Raw genomic sequence first — 17,614 nt, 5'->3', positions numbered from 1 at the left:
CCTCCCTCAAGCGGGAGCCGCCCGGCGGGGGAGACGCAGCGGGGCGGGGCGGCCGCACTCCGCGCGAGGGAGGGGGCGTGGCCGGAAACAGCGAAGGCGCGTGTCCACGTGCCCCGCCCTCCCGTTTCTAGGGGCGACGCCCTCTCGTCGTCGGGCCGCGCGCCCCGCCCCTCGGCTGCCATGGCGACCGGCGGGCCCGAGGGAGAGGAGGCGGCGGCCATCTTGGCGGCGGCGGCGGGCCCGGGCCGGCGATGAGCGGCTCCAAGCCCAGGTTGGCCGCGGCCGGGCCCGGCGGGGCGCTGAGCCGCCTGCGCAGGCAGAGGAGCTCCGGGACGGCCTCTCCCGCCGCGGCGCCACCGCCGTCCCGGGCCGCCCTGCCGCGGACGGAGGCGGAGCTGCTGGCGCTGGAGGCGGTGCGGCCCGAGCACGTCCTGGGACTCGGCCGCGTCACGGAGCGTGAGTAGCCGCCCCCGCCCGTAGCGTCCCGGGGCCCTGGGGGCGGCGGAGGGTCGGAGCTAGAGTCCGTCGGGGCGCCCTCCGGGCCTGGTCCTCCCCCGAGAAGTCCTGCACGAGCGCCCCCCCTCTCTGGGGCAAGATGGAGGCTCTCCCCGGCCTTGGACCCCCGAAGGCAGGGGCAGGCAACCTCGGCTCTTTTATGACTCATGGACTTCAACTCCCAGAATTCCTGAGCCAGCTTGGCTGGCTCAGGAATTCTGGGAGTTGAAGTCCATGAGTCATAAAAGAGCCGAGGTTGCCTACCCCTGTCCTAAGGCTTGTGGACTTCGGATGCCGGCTGGCTGGGGAATTCTGGGAGTTGAAGTCCACAAGCCTTGAAGGGGGCCCAGGCTGGAGACGTCTGCCCCACAAACCTGTCAATGCCAGGGAACTGGTCACGGGGCAACTAGAGAGTAGTGGCATCCATTGCAGCTTTGGCTAGTGTCTCTTTTTCCTCCTTGCTTAGTGTTACACCAAAGGCATTGCATTTTTCTTTTTTAATTTTGCTGCTCATTCCGATTCCTGGATCTATTTTGGCAATCATAATGAGCCAAAAATAGTTGAGCTCTAAAGGGGGGGGGGGCTAAAACTTCCTTATTTTCTGCATTGGGCACTAGGGTTTAATTTGTTTTTAATTTCTGTATTTTGGGTATTTTGGTATTTATGTCCCTGTTCACCGCCCTGAGTCCTTCGGGAGAAGGGCGGTATACAAATCAAATAAATAAATAAATAAATACTGTTGCATTTGTTCCCTTTAGATTCAAGGTACGTGACTTGCCGCTAATCAGGGGGCCGTATGTAGTTCTGTTAGCCAACACAATGGCGTCAAAGTCTGCCTAGCCAATAGCCGTCATCTTCAAACATTTGGATATCTTGTGCACATCCAAAACAAAGATTTTCAAATTCCATGTGAGAGAGGCAGTTTATGGTATGGCGTAGGTGTTGCACTACATGGCACGGAATGCCACTGGCATCTCCATCTTGCTTTCAGTCTGCTTCATCAGAAGGATCTTGAGGTATACCACGTAGTGTAACCTGTGCCCTGAAACCAAGACGGTTGAATGAGCATAACCCAACCATTCATCACATCCGTGCACTGGAAGTGGCATCTGTATCAGCTTTTCGACTTAGCAGGAGGGACTGCTTGATTCTGTACACAATCTTTGTGTAGTGTTTGCAGAAACTGAAAAGGTGTCTCAACAAGGCCATGGAAGACAATGTGATGACCAGCTGTCTTCAGGCTTCGGAAGGAGAAGTGTGCACGCTGGCCACAGCAATTGTACCTTTTTTTCTGGCACACGTTGAAACCTTACACCTTTAAGAAGTCATTGCCATAGGTCTATGTTTCATCACTGTGGCCTCTTTGGGATTTGTAATATTTTTGATCTCGGCTTTATTCACAAAATTGAACGTGAAAGGCATGGGGTTCCTAATGAGCACCGGCCACCATTGCTGCTGCATAATGCTTCATTGCTGGTTGATGTAAAACAAGCAGGTAGACGGCTGCATTAAAACTCCCTGGTGTTGCATGTCAATCTGGATTGCCAACATTTGAGGGGCTACCACAAAGAGGAGGTCAGTCTATTCTCCAGAGCACTTGAAGGCAAGATAAGAAGGAATGGATGGAAACTAATCAAGGAGAGATATTTCCCAACAGCAAGAACAATCAGTGGAACGGCTTGCCTCCAGAAGCTCTGCTCCATCACGGGAGGTTGTTAAGAAGACACTGGACAACCATTTGCCTGAAATGGGAGTCTCCTGCTTAAGCAGAGGGTTGGACTAGAAGACCTCCAAAGTCCCTTCCAACTCTTTTATTCTGTTACTCTGTCTTGCTGGTGTTGATGGCAACGAGGTTCTGACTACCACCACCCCAGCCATGTCTAACATACGGGTATTACTTCCTACGACCTACGGTAACCACCATAGTATCATCTTGCAATGTGATGCCACCAAAAAGGAGCCTCGATGAATTGCTAGGGGGGGGCCTACAGGATTGTGCCCAGAACGGAAATGTTATTAAACGGACAATTCAGCTGTGTAGCAATTTCTCTTGCCTCCTCTGCTGGAACAGTGTTTTAAATTCAATTCAATTCCATGATATGATTATTTGTCTCGGGTGTCACCAATCCAGCAGCTACAGAGCTGAGCTCAGCCACTCCAACTGTGTTAAGTGCATGAGACACTTTGGAAGCACTTTTGTGACAACTGCCACAACATAGTTTCACTGTTAATCATTCTGGCTCTTTTGAATAGTCTCCAATCTGAGAATTGAGAAACCCTTTTAGCCTTTTAGTTTTTCAGAGGGCCGTGAAGGCCTGGCTCTTCCCCCAGCATTAGGCTAGGATTAGGCTTGAGTTGTGGGATTGTTTGGTCAGTGGGGGTGGGGGTGGGGGTGGGGAGAAAACTCCTGTTTTTACATTTGGTTTTATGGATTGCCTAAAATCATTGCATAAGATAGGTGGCCATACAAACCCTGTAAACAAATCAATAAAAATAAAAATGGAAAAGAAAGATATTCATTGGATCCTTCCTAAACAGTAGCTATTCTTTAGGAAGGATCCGATGAATGTGTCAGTTGACAAGATCTGCTGACCAAGGTTTTGTGGTATCGTGAAGGCAGCCTGCATGTTCAAGACCACAATTGGAACCAGAACATCAATTGCTAAGTGAGCTGTCCCTGATTTTATGACCTTTCTTTGCCATGGTCATTAAGTGAATCACATGGTTATGACCATGGGGACACTTCAACAGTCACAAGTGAAAGGACCAGTCGTAGTTCACTTTTTTCCAGATCTATTGCAAGTTCGAATGGTCGTTAAACCATGGATCATAAATCTGAATAGTAGATAGCAGATTTCCCTGGTACGTAGGGCCGCTGATCTTTACAAAGGCACAAAGCATAAAAATGTTTGTCCTGACTTTTATGTAATGCGTTTAGCTTACATGTCCTCTGTTTATTATTTCCCTCTTTTTTTCTTCCACCACAAGACTGCTAAAAAAAAAAGTCAGATAAAGTAGATTATGGTCTACAATTCTTTGTACTTAAAATTGGGTCTTTTTTGTCCTGACATGAGCTAAGTTGCACTTACTTCGATTTAGGTAGACTGCTTGTGTTAATTACCTCTTGACCAGTTGCAACTGGTTGTAATTTCTCCCGTCTTAGCTAAATCGTTTGGTGCCATTAACAAGCTTAATAATTATATTGCTCAGTTCTAAATCCAAAGTTTTTGATGGGGCGTGGAATCCCTGCTGCGGTGTCTTGCATTCTTCCACGGATTCTTCTCCTTTAACCGGGTGCCTGTCTTGGCCACGGAGTTGCCAGGCGTCTTGGGGAGAGACTTCCTACTATTGTCTGCTGCGGCTGGGAACGTGCCTCCTTGCCCTGCGTGCAAAGGCCCTTTTGGCGGACGGGGCTGGGCTGCCTCCTCACGGCTAGCTGAATCTTCAGGATTGCATTTCTGTTTTCCTCTCTTCCAGATTACCTTTGCCGACCCGAAGACAACATCTACAATATCGACTTCACCAAGTTTAAAATCCGGGACCTGGAGACTGGGACGGTGCTGTTTGAAATCGCCAAACCTTCAACGTTAGGTAAGCTTTTGGAGAAAAGTGACGGGGTCTGTTCTGAAGCTCAAGACCCAACGACCAGTTAGAAACTCCAGGAGGGATGTTTTGCTTCCAACTGCAGTTAGAAGGTGGTCTCGGAATCCCCAAATCTGTGCTTCCTCTTCCTCTGCCACCCCTCTTGGGACGATCTGTTTCCTTGAGTGGGTTTCTCTGGGAGACCTTTCTGTTTCAATAGGGGCTCCGTCCGCTATTCCAGGTGCCACAAAGGCATCCGTCCGAACACTTCACCCCCATAAACCAAGTCAAGTTTGGTTGTTAGTTCGGACCAGCAAGGCTGCCTCAGAAATTCTGTCTCGGTTGCTTGTTCTGCAGTTCCTGCTCCTGACCTTGGTTCTGGCTGTATTGCAGAGGCAGCCGCAGAAGCCGAGGCCTGGAAGTGCAGGCTGCGGGGCTTGCTGGAGTGGCCCCACTTCCAGAAGGGCAGGCCCCACACAGCTGACCTGCTGAATTCTTTAACTCTTAATTCCTGCAGAGCAAGAGGACTACGAATGTGACCTTGGGGAGATGGACAGCAGCGCCGGGCGCTTTGTTCGCTATCAGTTCACTCCGGCCTTCCTGCGCCTACGGACCGTTGGGGCAACGTGAGTCTGGGCAGAGGCTCGGGGGACGGGAGAGACTCCGCTGCCGCTGTGGTTGCTCAGCACCAGCCACAGAAGCGGTCAGGCTTGGTGAAAAGCAGGTTCAGCACTTGAAAAAAGAAAGAAATTTCCAAAATCCAAGTCTGTAATTTTGCAGTTTGTACAAATCAAAAGAAAAAAAAATCTGTTGCTTGACGCAGGTCTGTGTTTATTCTTTTTTTAAAAAAAATCATTCCACTAATTTGAATTCTTAGTTGACCTGCACCTGAATGTCTGGTCACGGGGTGTCCCCTTCCTAGGCCAGCACTTCTTCACAACCAGGGGAGAAACACCGGTCACGATGCCTGCGTGTCCCTGTCAGCTGGGCCCTTCGAGGGGGCTTGCGCTGCCTCCACAGCTTCGGGGCCATCTCTAGGGCAGGACTCCGGAGTTGCCCTTCCTGTCCTGGACACGGTAGAGGGGGCCGGCCGGATTTATCCTGCCCTTTTCCCTCCCTGCAGGGTGGAGTTCACCGTGGGAGACAAGCCCGTCTCCAACTTCCGCATGATCGAGCGGCATTACTTCAGAGACCGTCTGCTGAAGAACTTTGACTTTGATTTTGGCTTCTGCATCCCCTGCAGCCGGAACACCTGTGAGCACATCTACGAGTTCCCCCAACTTTCAGAGGACCTCAGTAAGTACCGCTTGGGCCCGGCCGGGTGGGCAGTCCGTGGGTGGGAGGCTTTGAACCCCACGGCCCAAGCAGGGATGGCTGTGAGCAGCGGATTCCTCAGCAGCAGTTAGAAAATTCTGCCCTTTGGATGGTTCTCCCACAGCAGTCTGCTTCGGTGCCAACATTGACCCCGCTGTCAGTGTTTTGAGGGAGAGAAGATAAACGGTCGTACTTTAATTTCTCTGAAACCCACAGATCCTCTCGCTGTTTCCTGCCCCCCCCCCGAGTTTTTCAGGCTGCTTTGTGGAGCGGTCGCTGTGTGCACTTCAGGGGCAGCGTCAGTGGCCGCCTCTGCAGGCTGTTTCTGGGCTGTGGCTGACCACCCTCCACCTCTTTTGCCCACGCAGTACACTTGATGGTGGAGAACCCCTACGAGACTCGCTCAGACAGCTTCTACTTTGTGGACAACAAGCTGATCATGCACAACAAGGCCGACTACGCCTACAACGGCGGGCAGTAGCCATTCCATTACCACCTACGGACGTTGCCCAGGCCAGAGGCAGCCCTAGTCCTGCGCCTCCTTCCCACGAGGCTCAAGAAGCAGCATGCAAAGCGGGAGGGGTCTCTTCTGGGACAGTAAAGGAATTCTCTGGGCTGCTGATTCCTTGCTCCATCGCGATTGGCTTCCATTGGCATCCTGGTCTGGTGACGAGCCCAGCAGCGGCCCTTCCAATGGACCAAGCTTGGCTAGAATCCCCTTCCTAACAGATCCCGCAGCCCAGAGAGCTGTACAGAGGCCGGTCGCTTCTGCTGCTGCCTCCCGGTCTGCTTTGCACCTGAGCTGATGTTCCTGTTCATCGAGGCTGCTTCTCTACCTGTGAGGTCGGAGGTGTCTGCAGAAGGCTGCTGGGGGAGGGCAGAACCTGGCAGTGTTTTATTCTGGGCCTGTCAGAGCAATCCCTAAAGGTCTGCTCTGTGTGGTGAAAATTAGTGGTGCCCTCCAGGCGGAGGAGCAGAAGGCGAGTCCCTGGCTCCTCCGAGCAGCTCTCTGTGGGGGCCACCCGACTCCTCCTCTTCCCCTCCCCACCTCTCGACACTGCCTGGCTTCTGGCTAAAAGGCTGCAGGGGAGAACTGACTCAGCTACCTCTGGCTGGCTTCTCTGGCAAGCAGCTATAGATGCTGCTTTGGCAGAGGGGCTGGAGCCTCTCGAGGGATCTGGGTTCCCCCCCCCCGTGGCAGTCGGTCTCCAAGGGGGGGCTCCAGGGGGCAGTGGAATAGTCCCAAAAGAGCAGTGTGTAAACCTCTTGGCTGGGAGGAGGTTTAACTACCCCCCCCCCAACAAAAGAGCTTCAGGGGCAGGATTCAGTTCCTTTTTTTTAAGGGTAGATGCTCATGGTCGTCTGGGGAAGGGCTGGTGGGGGGCGTGGGGGGTTGGCGCTTCCCGGGCTGTCTCTGGCAAAGTGCCTTTCTCCAAGGGCTTCCTTTTCCCGACCCCTCGCGGTTAAATCCAGGTGCCTTTGGAACTACCCTCTGCTGCACAAAGTCCCCAGGCAGCTCCTCTGACCTGGAAGCCTCGGAAGGGCTGAGCCCAAAGCAGGGGCCCTTTGCAATAACCGCCGATCCCCCCTGCCATCCTCCCAGCAACTTTTCCTCTGTGCCTTCCTTGCCACTGACTGCCCAGCAATAAGCGGGGAACGGCATGCGCGTGCATGGGGAAAAATGGGGTGCTTCGCTGGGCAAGAGGGAATTGCCAGCCGCCAAAGTCACCCTCTGGTGCCCTGGGCTCCTACAGGAGCTGCCTCTACGCCTCCCGGCAGTTCTCTCCTTGAGCTGTTCTGCTCTGCCAGGGCCACGTTTCTGCCACTCTCTTTGGGCATGCAGGGGTCAGTTTGGGTGGGCGGGTGGGTGTTTCTGCCACGCTGACCAAGGAGGCGTGCAAAGAGAGGGGCTGCCATTCCAAAGCAGGATGTGATCAGACATCCAGGCCGGAGCCCTGCAGGTGGACCTGGGACCCGGGCAGGTGGGCGGCTTCTAAACCTGCCCCCTGGCTGGAAAAACGGGCATGAAATTGAGGTGGTGCCGTTTCCTCCTTTTCAGCTCAGGAGAAAAGCAAAAGAGGGCTGCCCTTTAGACTCGCCCCGCCCTTGAAAGCGAAGAGCAGCTCTGGGGAGACCTGCCTGCCTGCCCCCCCCCCCCAGCATCAGCAGCGGCCTCGGCCACCTTCGTGGCCACTGGTAGCCGTCCCGCCTGGAACATGCCCCACCTTGAGTACTGCCGAGGGGCAGCAGCTTGGCCATGGCAGCTGTGTGTGGATCAGTTTCCAGTTAGGTGGGCTGATCCTCAGGTTCAGGGCCTGGGAATCGCGTTCCCACAGCACGGATGTTCTGGAACTCTGCATGCAATGATCTTACGAGATGGGTGTTTAGAGCAACAGCGCAATGAATTTTCCAAGGGAGGAAGAGGATTGAGCACTGTGGCCAAAAGCCACCCACACACGCACGCACACACACACACACACACCTATCGTGGCTTTGAATTGGCCATGGGAACTTCACGAGAGTTTGTCCACAAAAGGGGCTCTCCCTCCCCACAGAATCTTGGCGTGGCAAATGTGAAATGCACAGGAAACAGATCCTAGTTTTTCTAATTTTCTGCCGAGGTATTTTTCCATAGAGAACGGCAGAGGTTCCAAAAGTTCTCCCCCTTCCCTGCCCCCCCCATGTGATTTCCTGAACTATCGGCTCCATCATGCTATCATTTTTATATCCCCTTGATCTGCAGTAATCTAGCCGACTTGTTTGTATAAAGTGTTATTTTGCCTCAAGCAATAGTAATTAAAAAAAACTACATTCCACTCTGGTGTTGTGTCATAAAGTGGGTGTGAATTTAGTAAATTCAGGCTGCGAGCCTGGAAAGGGGGTGTTTTGAAATGCAGCCTAAGAAAGAGGATGCATCCGAAGAGCAGCGGAGGATGCTGGCATCCCACATCGCTTTGGGAGAGGAGCCTTTCTCAGTAGCGGTTAATAATGCTCCTATAAATGGAAACAAAGTTATAACTAGTAGCCAGCACAGGTCTGTTAAAAACAGATCATGCCAAACCAATCCTATTTCATTCTTTGACCAAGAGACTAAATTAATAGACCAGTGAAATGCTGTGGACGTAGTATTTAGCAAGGCATTCGACAAAGTAGACCACAACTTACTTCTTGGTAAGTTAGAAAAATGTGCGATAGGCAGCATTACCACCTGATGGATTTGTAACGCTGACAAACCGTACTCAACCTCAATGGAACCACATCCACCTGGAGAGAAATAAGCAGTGGGGTACCACAAGGCTCCGTCTTAGGCCCAGCACTCTTCACCATCTTCGTAAAGACTTAGATGAGGGAATAGAAGGGGAAATCATCAAATTTGCAGATGACACCAAACTGGCAGGAAGAGCCAACACCCCAGAAAACAAGCTCAGGATTCGAAAAGATCTTGACAAACTCAACTTTAACACGGAGAGAAGCAAAGCTTTTCATTTAGGCAGGAAAAATCACAGGTACAAGTACAGATTGGGTGAAACCTGGTTCAAAAAGAGTAACTGCGAGAGGGACCTTGGAGTCCTAGTGGGTGATCACTTAAATATGAGCCAGCAGTGTGCAGCGGCAGCCAAAAACGCTAACACAATCCTAGGCTGCATTAATAGAGGCATCGAATCAAAATCATGTGAAGTATTAGTACTGCTTTATAAACCCTGAGTAAGACCACACTGGGAACGCTGCATCTAGGTTTGGTCACAATATAAAACAGATGTTGAGATTCTGGAAAGAGTGCAGAAGAGCAACTATGATTAAGGGTCTGGAGACAAAATAATATGAGGGAAGGTTGCAGGAATTGGTGTTGGCTTAGTCTAGACTAGAGAAAAGAAATAGGGGAGACAGGATAGCAGTGTTCCAGTATCTGGGGGGCTGCCACAAAGAAGAGGAGGGGGTCACATTATCCTCCAAAGGACAGGACAAGAAACAATGGTTGGAAACTAACCAAGAAGAGAAGCAACCTAGAATTAAGGAGAAGCTTCCTGGCAGTGAGGACAATCAACCAGTGGAACAGCTTTGCCTTCAGATGTTGTGGGCGCTCCATCACTGGAGGTTTTTAAGAAGAGGCTGCACAGTCACCTGTCTGAGATGGTCTAGGTTCTCCTGCTTGGGCAGGGGGCTGGACTAGAAGACCTCCCAGGTCCCTTCCAGGCCGTCCCTGGAGCGAGAGAAGAGCCGGGCCATCCGGGCCGAGGGGACGGTTCCCCCTCCCCGGGTGAACAGAAGCAAATCCTCCCCGCTTCGCTTTCCGGCTACTGGGGGGACCCGTCACGAGACCCCTCCCCGCCCCCCCCCGGTAAGCGGAGGAGGAGGAGCCCCCCTCGCGCGGGCGCCCGTGGCCCCGCCCCCTCCTGCCCCCGCCCCCCTCCCTCCCCCCCTCCCTCCCTCCCGTGGGCGGCGACGGAGGCGGCGATGGCGGCGGCGCTGGTGGCCTCGGCGGGGCGTCGGGGCGTCCTTGCTGCCCGCGGAGGTCGGCGGGGCTTCGGGGAGGGTCCCTCCCTCTGCTCCCGGCCCCCCCCCGCACAGGGCCGGCCAGCCTGGCAGGGGCGGCGGGCGGGTCGGGCGGCCTCTGAGCGCTTCTCCTCCGCCTTCCCTGTCCAGCGCGGCGGCTGCACGCGGGGCTGCCCGAGACGCACCGGATGCTGCGGGAGACCTGCCGGGACTTCGCCGCCAAGGAGCTGGCGCCGCTGGCCGCCCGCCTCGACCGCGAGCACCGCTTCCCCGCCCCGCAGGTCAGGCCGGGACCCTCCGCTGGGGGGGCGGCGGGGGGGGGCGCGGATTCCTCCCGGCAGGGCTGGCCGGAGCCGCCTCGGACTTGGCCCCCCCGGAGTCCTCGACTTACGACCGTTCGTTTAGTGACCAGTCCAAGGGCGCCGAAAAGAAGGGAGTTCTGGCCATTTGTCCCCAAGTCCAGACGCTTCGTTCAGATTTAGGAGGGCCGCGGCGTCCCCGGGGTGGGGGTCACGCCACCTTCTGACCAGCAAAGTCAACGGGAGGGGGGGCGGGGGGGGCGGCGGGGAGCCAAGTTCACTGGACAGCCCTGTGACTAACTTAACAACTGTGGCAAGGAAGGTCGTGAAATGGGGCCCAAACTCTCAGCCACTGTCTCCCATAGCAATGGAAATTTTGGGTTGTAAGTTGAGAACTCCCTGTTATTGCAGATCTATTTGCTCCCTGTGGACAAACCCCCTTCCATTTCGCCACACAGGTGGGGCGTCTTGGCCCCTCCAGTACAGGAGCCCCACCTGGGCTGGCTGCTCCCCTTTCCACCCCTTTCCCCCCTGCATTTCTAATCAATTAACCTTGAGAGATGCAGGCATTTTATTTCTAAAGTGAAAAATACAACTACACAGAAGCACTCAACTCTCCAGCCACCATTGGCCGTCTCTGAAGCTGGTGCAGGTGTGTCCCCTCAACACCTTTGCACTGATTTTTGTTTGCATGATGTGGCCTTGTTGAACTTAAGCTTCTTTGAGCTATGCAAGGAAGGGCATAAATCAGAAATGGGCAACTATGGCAATTTTACGACCTTTGGACTTTAACTCCCAGCATGGCTGGCTCAGGAATTCTGGGAGTTGTAGTCTACGGGTCATAAAGTTGCCATAGTTGCCCACCCCTGGCATAAGTGTTCTAGCCTGAGGGTAGATCCTAGATTGGTGCCACCAGCAACTGCCACTAATGTGATCAACAAAGCTTTGCTGGGTTTTCGCCACGGGACTAATGACCATCACTTTTGTAACCTCATTTCTCTCATTTCTAGATTGAGAAAATGGGGGCCCTGGGGCTTCTAGCAATGGCCGTGCCCGAAAAATACGCAGGGGCCGGCTTGGATTGCCTGGCCTACACTGTCGCCCTGGAGGAGATCAGCCGCGGCTGCGCGTCCACTGGTGTCATCATGAGCGTCAACAATGTAGGTACCACTGATGGTCCTTTCTCCGACACCCCACCCCACGCCCTGTGGCACAGCCCTGCCTGGAGCGGCCACGGTGGCTCCCCGGGGCCAGAGGTGGAGGTCCCAAAATGAGATTTACAGGGACCCTTTTTTTTTCTTGAGTCGCTCTATCTAGGACCGGTTTTGAAGTTTGGGTCTGAAGAGCAGAAACAGCAGTGGATTCCTCCTTTCACCACTGGGGAGAAAGTGGGGTGTTTTGCCCTAAGCGAACCAGGTAACTTGGGCGCAGTCCTTCCCTTTTAGAGTCCACAAGCCACCCTTGACTTACGACCACGACTGAGCCTAGAATTTCCATTGCTAAACAAGACAGTTGTTGAGCGAGAGATGGGAGTACCAGACCATCTTATTTGTCTCTTGAGAAACCTATATGCGGGTCAAGAAGCAACAGTGAGAACTGGACACGGAACCACTGATTGGTTCAAAATTGGGAAAGGAGTCCGGCAAGGCTGTATACTGTCGCCCTGCCTATTTAACTTATATGCAGAGCACATCATGAGAAAGGCAGGGCTAGATGAATCAAAAGTTGGAATTAAGATTGCCGGAAGAAATATCAACAACCTAAGATACGCAGATGATACCACTCTAATGGCAGAAAGTGAAGAAGAACTAAAGAGCCTCTTGTTGCGGGTGAAGAAGGAGAGTGCAAAACTTGGGTTGAAAGTTAACATTAAGAAAACCAAGATCATGGCATCTGGCCCTCTCAATTCCTGGCAAATAGATGGGGAAGAAATGGAGGTAGTGACAGATTTTGTTTTCCTGGGCTCCAAGATCACTGCAGATGGGGACTGTAGCCAAGAAATTAAAAGACGCTTGCTCCTGGGGAGGAAAGCCATGGCAAATCTAGACAGCACACTAAAAAGCAGAGACATCACCCTGTCAACAAAAGTGCGTATAGTCAAGGCTATGGTCTTCCCAGTTGCAATGTATGGCAGTGAAAGTTGGACCATAAGAAAGGCTGAGCGCCAAAGAATTGAGGCCTTTGAACTATGGTGCTGGAGAAGACTCCTGCGAGTCCCTTGGACCGCAAGGCGATCAAACCGGTCAGTCCTAGAGGAGATCAATCCTGACTGCTCTTTAGAAGGCCAGATCCTGAAGCTAAAACTCAAATACTTTGGCCACCTAATGAGAAGGAAGGACTCACTGGAGAAGAGCCTAATGCTGGGAAAGATCGAGGGCAATAGAAGAAGGGGACGACAGAGAATGAGGTGGCTGGATGGAGTCACTGAAGCAGTAGGTGTGAGCTTAAATGGACTCCAGAAGATGGTAGAAGACAGGAAGGCCTGGAGGAATGTTGTCCATAGGGTCGCGATGGGTCGGACACGACTTCGCAGCTAACAACAACAACAACACAACCTTTCTTGCCACCGTTCTTAAGTGAATCTGCCCTCCCCATTGACACTGCTTGTCAGAAGGGTGACCCCCCAGGACACGGAGACCATCAAAACCACATGCCAGTTGACCAAGCATCCAGATGGTGATCAAATGACCAAGGGATGCTGCAACGGTAACATGGGTGAAAAGACAGTCCAAAGCTGTTGTCACTGAATGGTCACTAAACGAACGGAAGGAAGCTGTACATAGGGCTGTAGGGTCTTACGGAATGGAGAGTGCAAAGAGCTGCCTGCGGCTGGGTCTCCCCCACCCCAAATTCTTGCCCGAGTCTTTGAGGGGCCTCCCGGGCGGCCTGCCATCAAAGGCTGGAGGGGAGGGAGGGTGGAGGGAAGGGCAATGAAGCAGTGTGTGTGTGTGTGTCTCTCTCTCTCCCTCTCTCTCCCTTTCTTTCTCTCCCTCTTTCCCTCTCCCTCTCCCTCTATTTCTCTCCCTTTCTTTCTCCTTCTCTCTCTCTCCCTTTCTCTCTCTCCCTCCCTTTCTTTCTCCTTCTCTTTCTCTCTCTTTCTCTCCGTCCCTTTCTTTCTCCTTCTCTCTCTTTCTCCCCCTCTCTCTATTTTTCCCTCCCTCTCCCATTGTCCCTTCCTTCTTTCTTTCCTTCCTTCCTTCCCTCCCTCTTTGTCCTTCCCTCTCCGTGTTAGAGCAGTACCCGCGGAGGCGGCCCGGCTTTCTTTTAGAAAGCAGGCTGAACCAGAGCGAGGGAGATTGCCAGGAATGCGAATCGGCCGATCTCGCACTGCTGCAATCTCCCTCACTCCGGTTCAGCCTGCTTTCTCTTGTAGCAAGGGAAGCTGAAACCGAGCGAGGGAGATTGCAGGAGCGCGAGATCGGCATTTCTCAGCACGTCCCAATTCGTGCTCCTGGCAATCTCCCTCACTTTTCACTTGCGGAGGTTGGGGCTGTTCATATGGATCACCTTCGGACCATAAGACGCACCCTCGTTTTCCCCCCCACACTTTTTTTGGGGAAAAAGTGTGTCTTATGGTCCGAAAAATACGGTATATGGATTACCCACAAACATCTCAGAGTTCTCAAAACATTTTGGTGAGCTCCGGTTGTTTGGAAACGGACTGGTCAGGGGGGGAGGGGAACCTTTTTTGTATCTCTTGAGCACGGGAACAGTCAGAGCTAGCCTGACTTCACTGTAGCCAACACCTTTAGCAAGAGAACCCCTTGCTTGAACCAAGTGGAGTCGAGGGTTTTTTCCCGAAGGGTGCAGATTGGGGCAGGTCTGACACAGGGCGCTGTCCACCGGGTGCAGCCAGCCAGGCAGCGCTTGCTGGAAGAAAGAAAAAGGCAAAATTCTCCTCCAGCCACCTGATGCACGTGGCCCGGCAGCACCTCTTGGCTGCATCCAGGGTCTTTCTCTCACCAAGGAAACGGCAGCGACGCCGGAGCGGCATCCACAGTGGCTCAGCCGGTGGGGGACGAGTGGGTGTTGAATGGCACCAAGGCCTGGATCACCAACGCCTGGGAGGCTTCGGCCGCCGTGGTCTTCGCCACCACCGACAAAGCCCTGAAGCACAAGGTAGGCTCTGACCTCGGCCGTGCCGGACAAGCGGGTGGTCTCTGCATGGGGAGAAAGGGTCCTGGGAACCATCTCCAGGGGGGCCTGGAGCCGGGGCTGAGTGGCCGAGAAGGTGGAGAGGAGACCACAGTGGCAATCAGGCATCCAAAGGAAGGAGGGAAGGTGGACATCCTGATCCTTGGGATGACCCCCCCCCCCCGGGATGGCTGCTGCTGGACAAAGGACGTGGGGGCCCTGGCTCCAGAAGCGGAGCGGGCGGCCTTCTTTGAGGGCTGCTCCACCCGCTTGGCTGTTCCCCAAGTCCTGCTGGGCAGAGAAATTCGGCAGGGCTCTGGGGCTTCTGGAGAGCCGCAGGGAAAGGCTGCTGTTCCTTGCAGGGCATCAGCGCCTTCCTGGTGCCCATGCCGTGCCCGGGCCTCTCGCTGGGCAAGAAGGAGGACAAGCTAGGCATCAGGGCTTCCTCCACCGCCAACCTCATTTTTGAAGACTGCCGCATCCCCAAGGAGAACCTGCTGGGCGCGCAGGGGATGGGCTTCAAGATCGCCATGGTGAGTGGGACAGGGAAGGGGCCACCTTGCCCGGACCCCCACGAGGCCCTTCCCCCATCGCCTCGTCTTCTCCGCAGCAAACCTTGGACTCTGGCCGGGTTGGAATCGCTTCCCAGGCCTTGGGGATTGCCCAGGCCGCTCTGGATTGCGCCGTGGATTACGCCGAGAAGAGGCTGGCATTTGGCCACCCCATCACCAAGCTGCAGGCCATTCAGGTAGGGGGGCAGCCTTCTGCTTCAAGGGCCTCTTTCGGAGTCCCAGGAGATGCTCACCCAGTCAGGGAGGGGATTAAGGGCATCTCTGGGGCCCACATGACAAAAGACAGGCCTCCCCCTGCCCCATTTGGTGCTCCAGCCCAGGTCCCACAGGAACGGAGAAGAGCAGAGTAGGGAGGGACCTTGGAGGTCTTCTAGTCCAACCCCCTGCTCAAGTAGGAGACGCTGTACGGGTAAGTCCTCGATCTATGACCACAATTGACCCCAAAACTTCTGTTGCTAAGCGAGACAACTGTTAAATGAGTTTTGTCCCCACAGTTGTTAAATAAATCACTGTACTTATCAGTTATGCAGCAGTTAAGAGAACCCAGCGTCCTCATTGCTTGCCAAAAGGTCGCAAAAAGGGATCACATGGCCCCAGGACACTGCAGTCTTCCTAAATACAGGCCAGTTGCCAAGGGGATAAGTGTGAAAACTGGTCACAGGTGACTGTTTTCAGTGCTGTTGTAACTTTAAATGGTCACTAAACCAAAGCTTGTAAGTTGAGGACTACCAGTATGGGGGTGGGGAGCAACTATGGCAATCTTATGACCTGTGGACCTTAGCTCCCAGAATTCCTGAACCAGGAATTCCGGGAGTTGAAGTCCACAGATGATAAAATTGCCATGGTTGCCCACCTCTGCCCTGTGCCATTCACATGCGACCCCCCCACCCTTCATGGAGAATAGCCCTGCTACCTCCAGGGGCCCTGCCAAGGCTCCTTGGCTTTCATTGTGGCATCCACAGTCTGCAACCCTCAACCACTGTCTTCCCTTCGGCTGAGCGAGGGTCGTCTGACTCCTTCTGTGGCTCAGGGGTGCTGATGATCCACCCTGGGGTGTTCTGGGTCTAGTTCAAGCTGGCTGACATGGCGGTGGCGCTGGAGGGGGCTCGCCTGCTCACCTGGAGAGCAGCCACGTTGAGTGACCATGGAAAGCCCTACACAAAGGTAATCTCCCTCTTTTACCAACTGGGGCATCTTCTGAGCAGCCTAGAAAACGGCCCACAGGCGCTTGCAGCCTTTTGAAAGGGCCTAATTAGCATCTTTAACAGGACTGCCGTAATGTGGCAGGCCCTGCAGGAGAGCCAGCCTGGGCTCTGGCAGTGCCATAAGCAGCAGGCCCTCCTTGGCCAGTGATATCTTTTGAGCCCGACTTGTTGAAAATTCAGAACTACCTCGCCTCTGCTGGCATGTCTCTCTCGCACACACACAGACAGTTCCCCATTTCCCCCTCCCTGAAAACAGAGGAAGTGGCACGGTTTTTGGAAGCCTTGGAGGCCCTCTCGCATGACTTCCAGAGGGTCTGGCATGTTACTGGCGACACGCATGTCATATGTGTAACCTGGGCCTCCTAGAGAGGGCCGAACCAGGCAGCTTCTCCGCTTTCCCTCCCTAGGAGGCGGCCATGGCCAAGCTGTCGGCATCCGAGGCGGCGACTTTCATCTCCCACCAGGTAAGTTTCATCTCAGAAGCCGATTCTTCAGGAAAGGCTGAATGGCCGACCAGCGGCAACCGCAGGTGAGTTGCGTTTCTTGTAAGGACAGACGATCCTTGCAAAGCCCGAGGACTAGATGGCCAGAAGACTGGCCCAGTTTGCGGAGAGCTGCCTCCGTTCCACCCGTGCCAGAACCGATGCTTTTCCTTCAGGCGATCCAGATCCTGGGCGGGATGGGCTACGTGACGGAGATGCCGGCCGAGCGCCACTACCGAGATGCCCGGATCACGGAGATCTACGAGGGAACCAGCGAAATCCAGAGGCTGGTGATTGCCGGGCAGCTGCTGAAGGCCTATCGAGGCTGAAGGGAAGGATTGCTACGGGGCCCCCCTTAGGTCAGGGGCTGGCTTAAGAGGCAGGCATCCCCCCCCTTGGCTCACCACAGAAGAGACAGGCCGGGCAGCCAAAACTCCTTGGATGACCACATCGCCGATGGAGGTAGAGAAGAGGCACATTGAATAATTGGGAGCCTTGGAAATGGGTGCACAAGTGCCTCATATCCCCCCACCCTTGCCACGGTTCTCTAGTCTCTAGCTACGATCTACTCTATCATGGACCACGCGGATTCCAGTGGAACCAGGTCTGTCCAGGTGCAGTTACTCTTTGTCTTCAGTGAGACGAGACATTAACCGGGGATTGGGAAGCGACCCAAATCAATGAACCCTGGAAAGCTGCTGGTATTGGTGGCAGAGAGCAAACCGTAGCCATAAGTGCCTTGTTTGTGCCCCAAAGCCAAGTTTCCTCCACCCCAGAGGCATAAGCCCCCATTGATGCAATCAGAATCAGCTATTAAATTTGAGCACTGGCAGTTTCGGGTTTCATGCTGTCCTTTTTTGAATGCACACTCAAAGGTCCAGCCTTCTGCTTGCTAGAACCCTAAAGCTGGAGGAGGGTCCCTTGCAGCTTCCCAGAGAAAGGGGAGACTTGCTGGGCCTTGGCTCCCCCCTCAAAGGCAGGTATTTTTGTCTGAAATTTAAGTGGCCCAAACTCACCCGGCCGGCTTTCATGCCTAA

The 17,614-nt window shown here is 54.1% G+C and overlaps 1 protein-coding gene across 2 annotated transcripts; it reads left to right on the top strand.

The window, feature by feature from the left end:
* Nucleotides 1–65: 65 nt before the first annotated feature.
* ACADS (acyl-CoA dehydrogenase short chain) lies at nucleotides 66–17,409 on the top strand. 2 transcript variants are annotated; one of them, XM_081339094.1, is made up of 13 exons: nucleotides 66–456; nucleotides 3,973–4,086; nucleotides 4,595–4,703; nucleotides 5,201–5,373; nucleotides 10,009–10,166; nucleotides 11,195–11,344; nucleotides 11,489–11,600; nucleotides 14,152–14,303; nucleotides 14,681–14,851; nucleotides 14,929–15,066; nucleotides 15,959–16,054; nucleotides 16,503–16,559; nucleotides 16,754–17,409. In XM_081339094.1, exons 1-13 carry the CDS (start codon nucleotides 252–254, stop codon nucleotides 16,904–16,906), a joined length of 1,788 nt encoding a protein of 595 aa, XP_081195220.1. In that variant the 5' UTR covers nucleotides 66–251; the 3' UTR covers nucleotides 16,907–17,409. The 2 variants fall into 2 exon arrangements, with proteins under 2 accessions (XP_081195220.1, XP_081195219.1); XM_081339093.1 differs by lacking the exons at nucleotides 66–456; nucleotides 3,973–4,086; nucleotides 4,595–4,703; nucleotides 5,201–5,373 and adding an exon at nucleotides 9,832–9,904 and having other exon boundaries at nucleotides 10,036–10,166.
* The last annotated feature ends 205 nt before the right edge of the window (nucleotides 17,410–17,614 follow it).

This window comes from Vipera berus (assembly GCF_964194415.1).
Source record: "Vipera berus genome assembly, chromosome: 14".
NCBI lineage: Eukaryota > Metazoa > Chordata > Lepidosauria > Squamata > Viperidae > Vipera > Vipera berus.
The sequence above is the reverse complement of the archived record's forward strand: the minus strand, read 5'-3'. Positions and strand labels throughout refer to the sequence as shown.

Bases quoted from the DNA above. Each gene is read 5' to 3' on its own strand.
- ACADS (XM_081339094.1), top strand. From the start codon at position 252: ATGAGCGGCTCCAAGCCCAGGTTGGCCGCGGCCGGGCCCGGCGGGGCG. The intron at 4,704-5,200 runs GTGAGTCTGGGC...CCCTCCCTGCAG, and splicing joins CTACGGACCGTTGGGGCAAC to GGTGGAGTTCACCGTGGGAG. The intron at 10,167-11,194 runs GTCAGGCCGGGA...TCTCATTTCTAG, and splicing joins ACCGCTTCCCCGCCCCGCAG to ATTGAGAAAATGGGGGCCCT.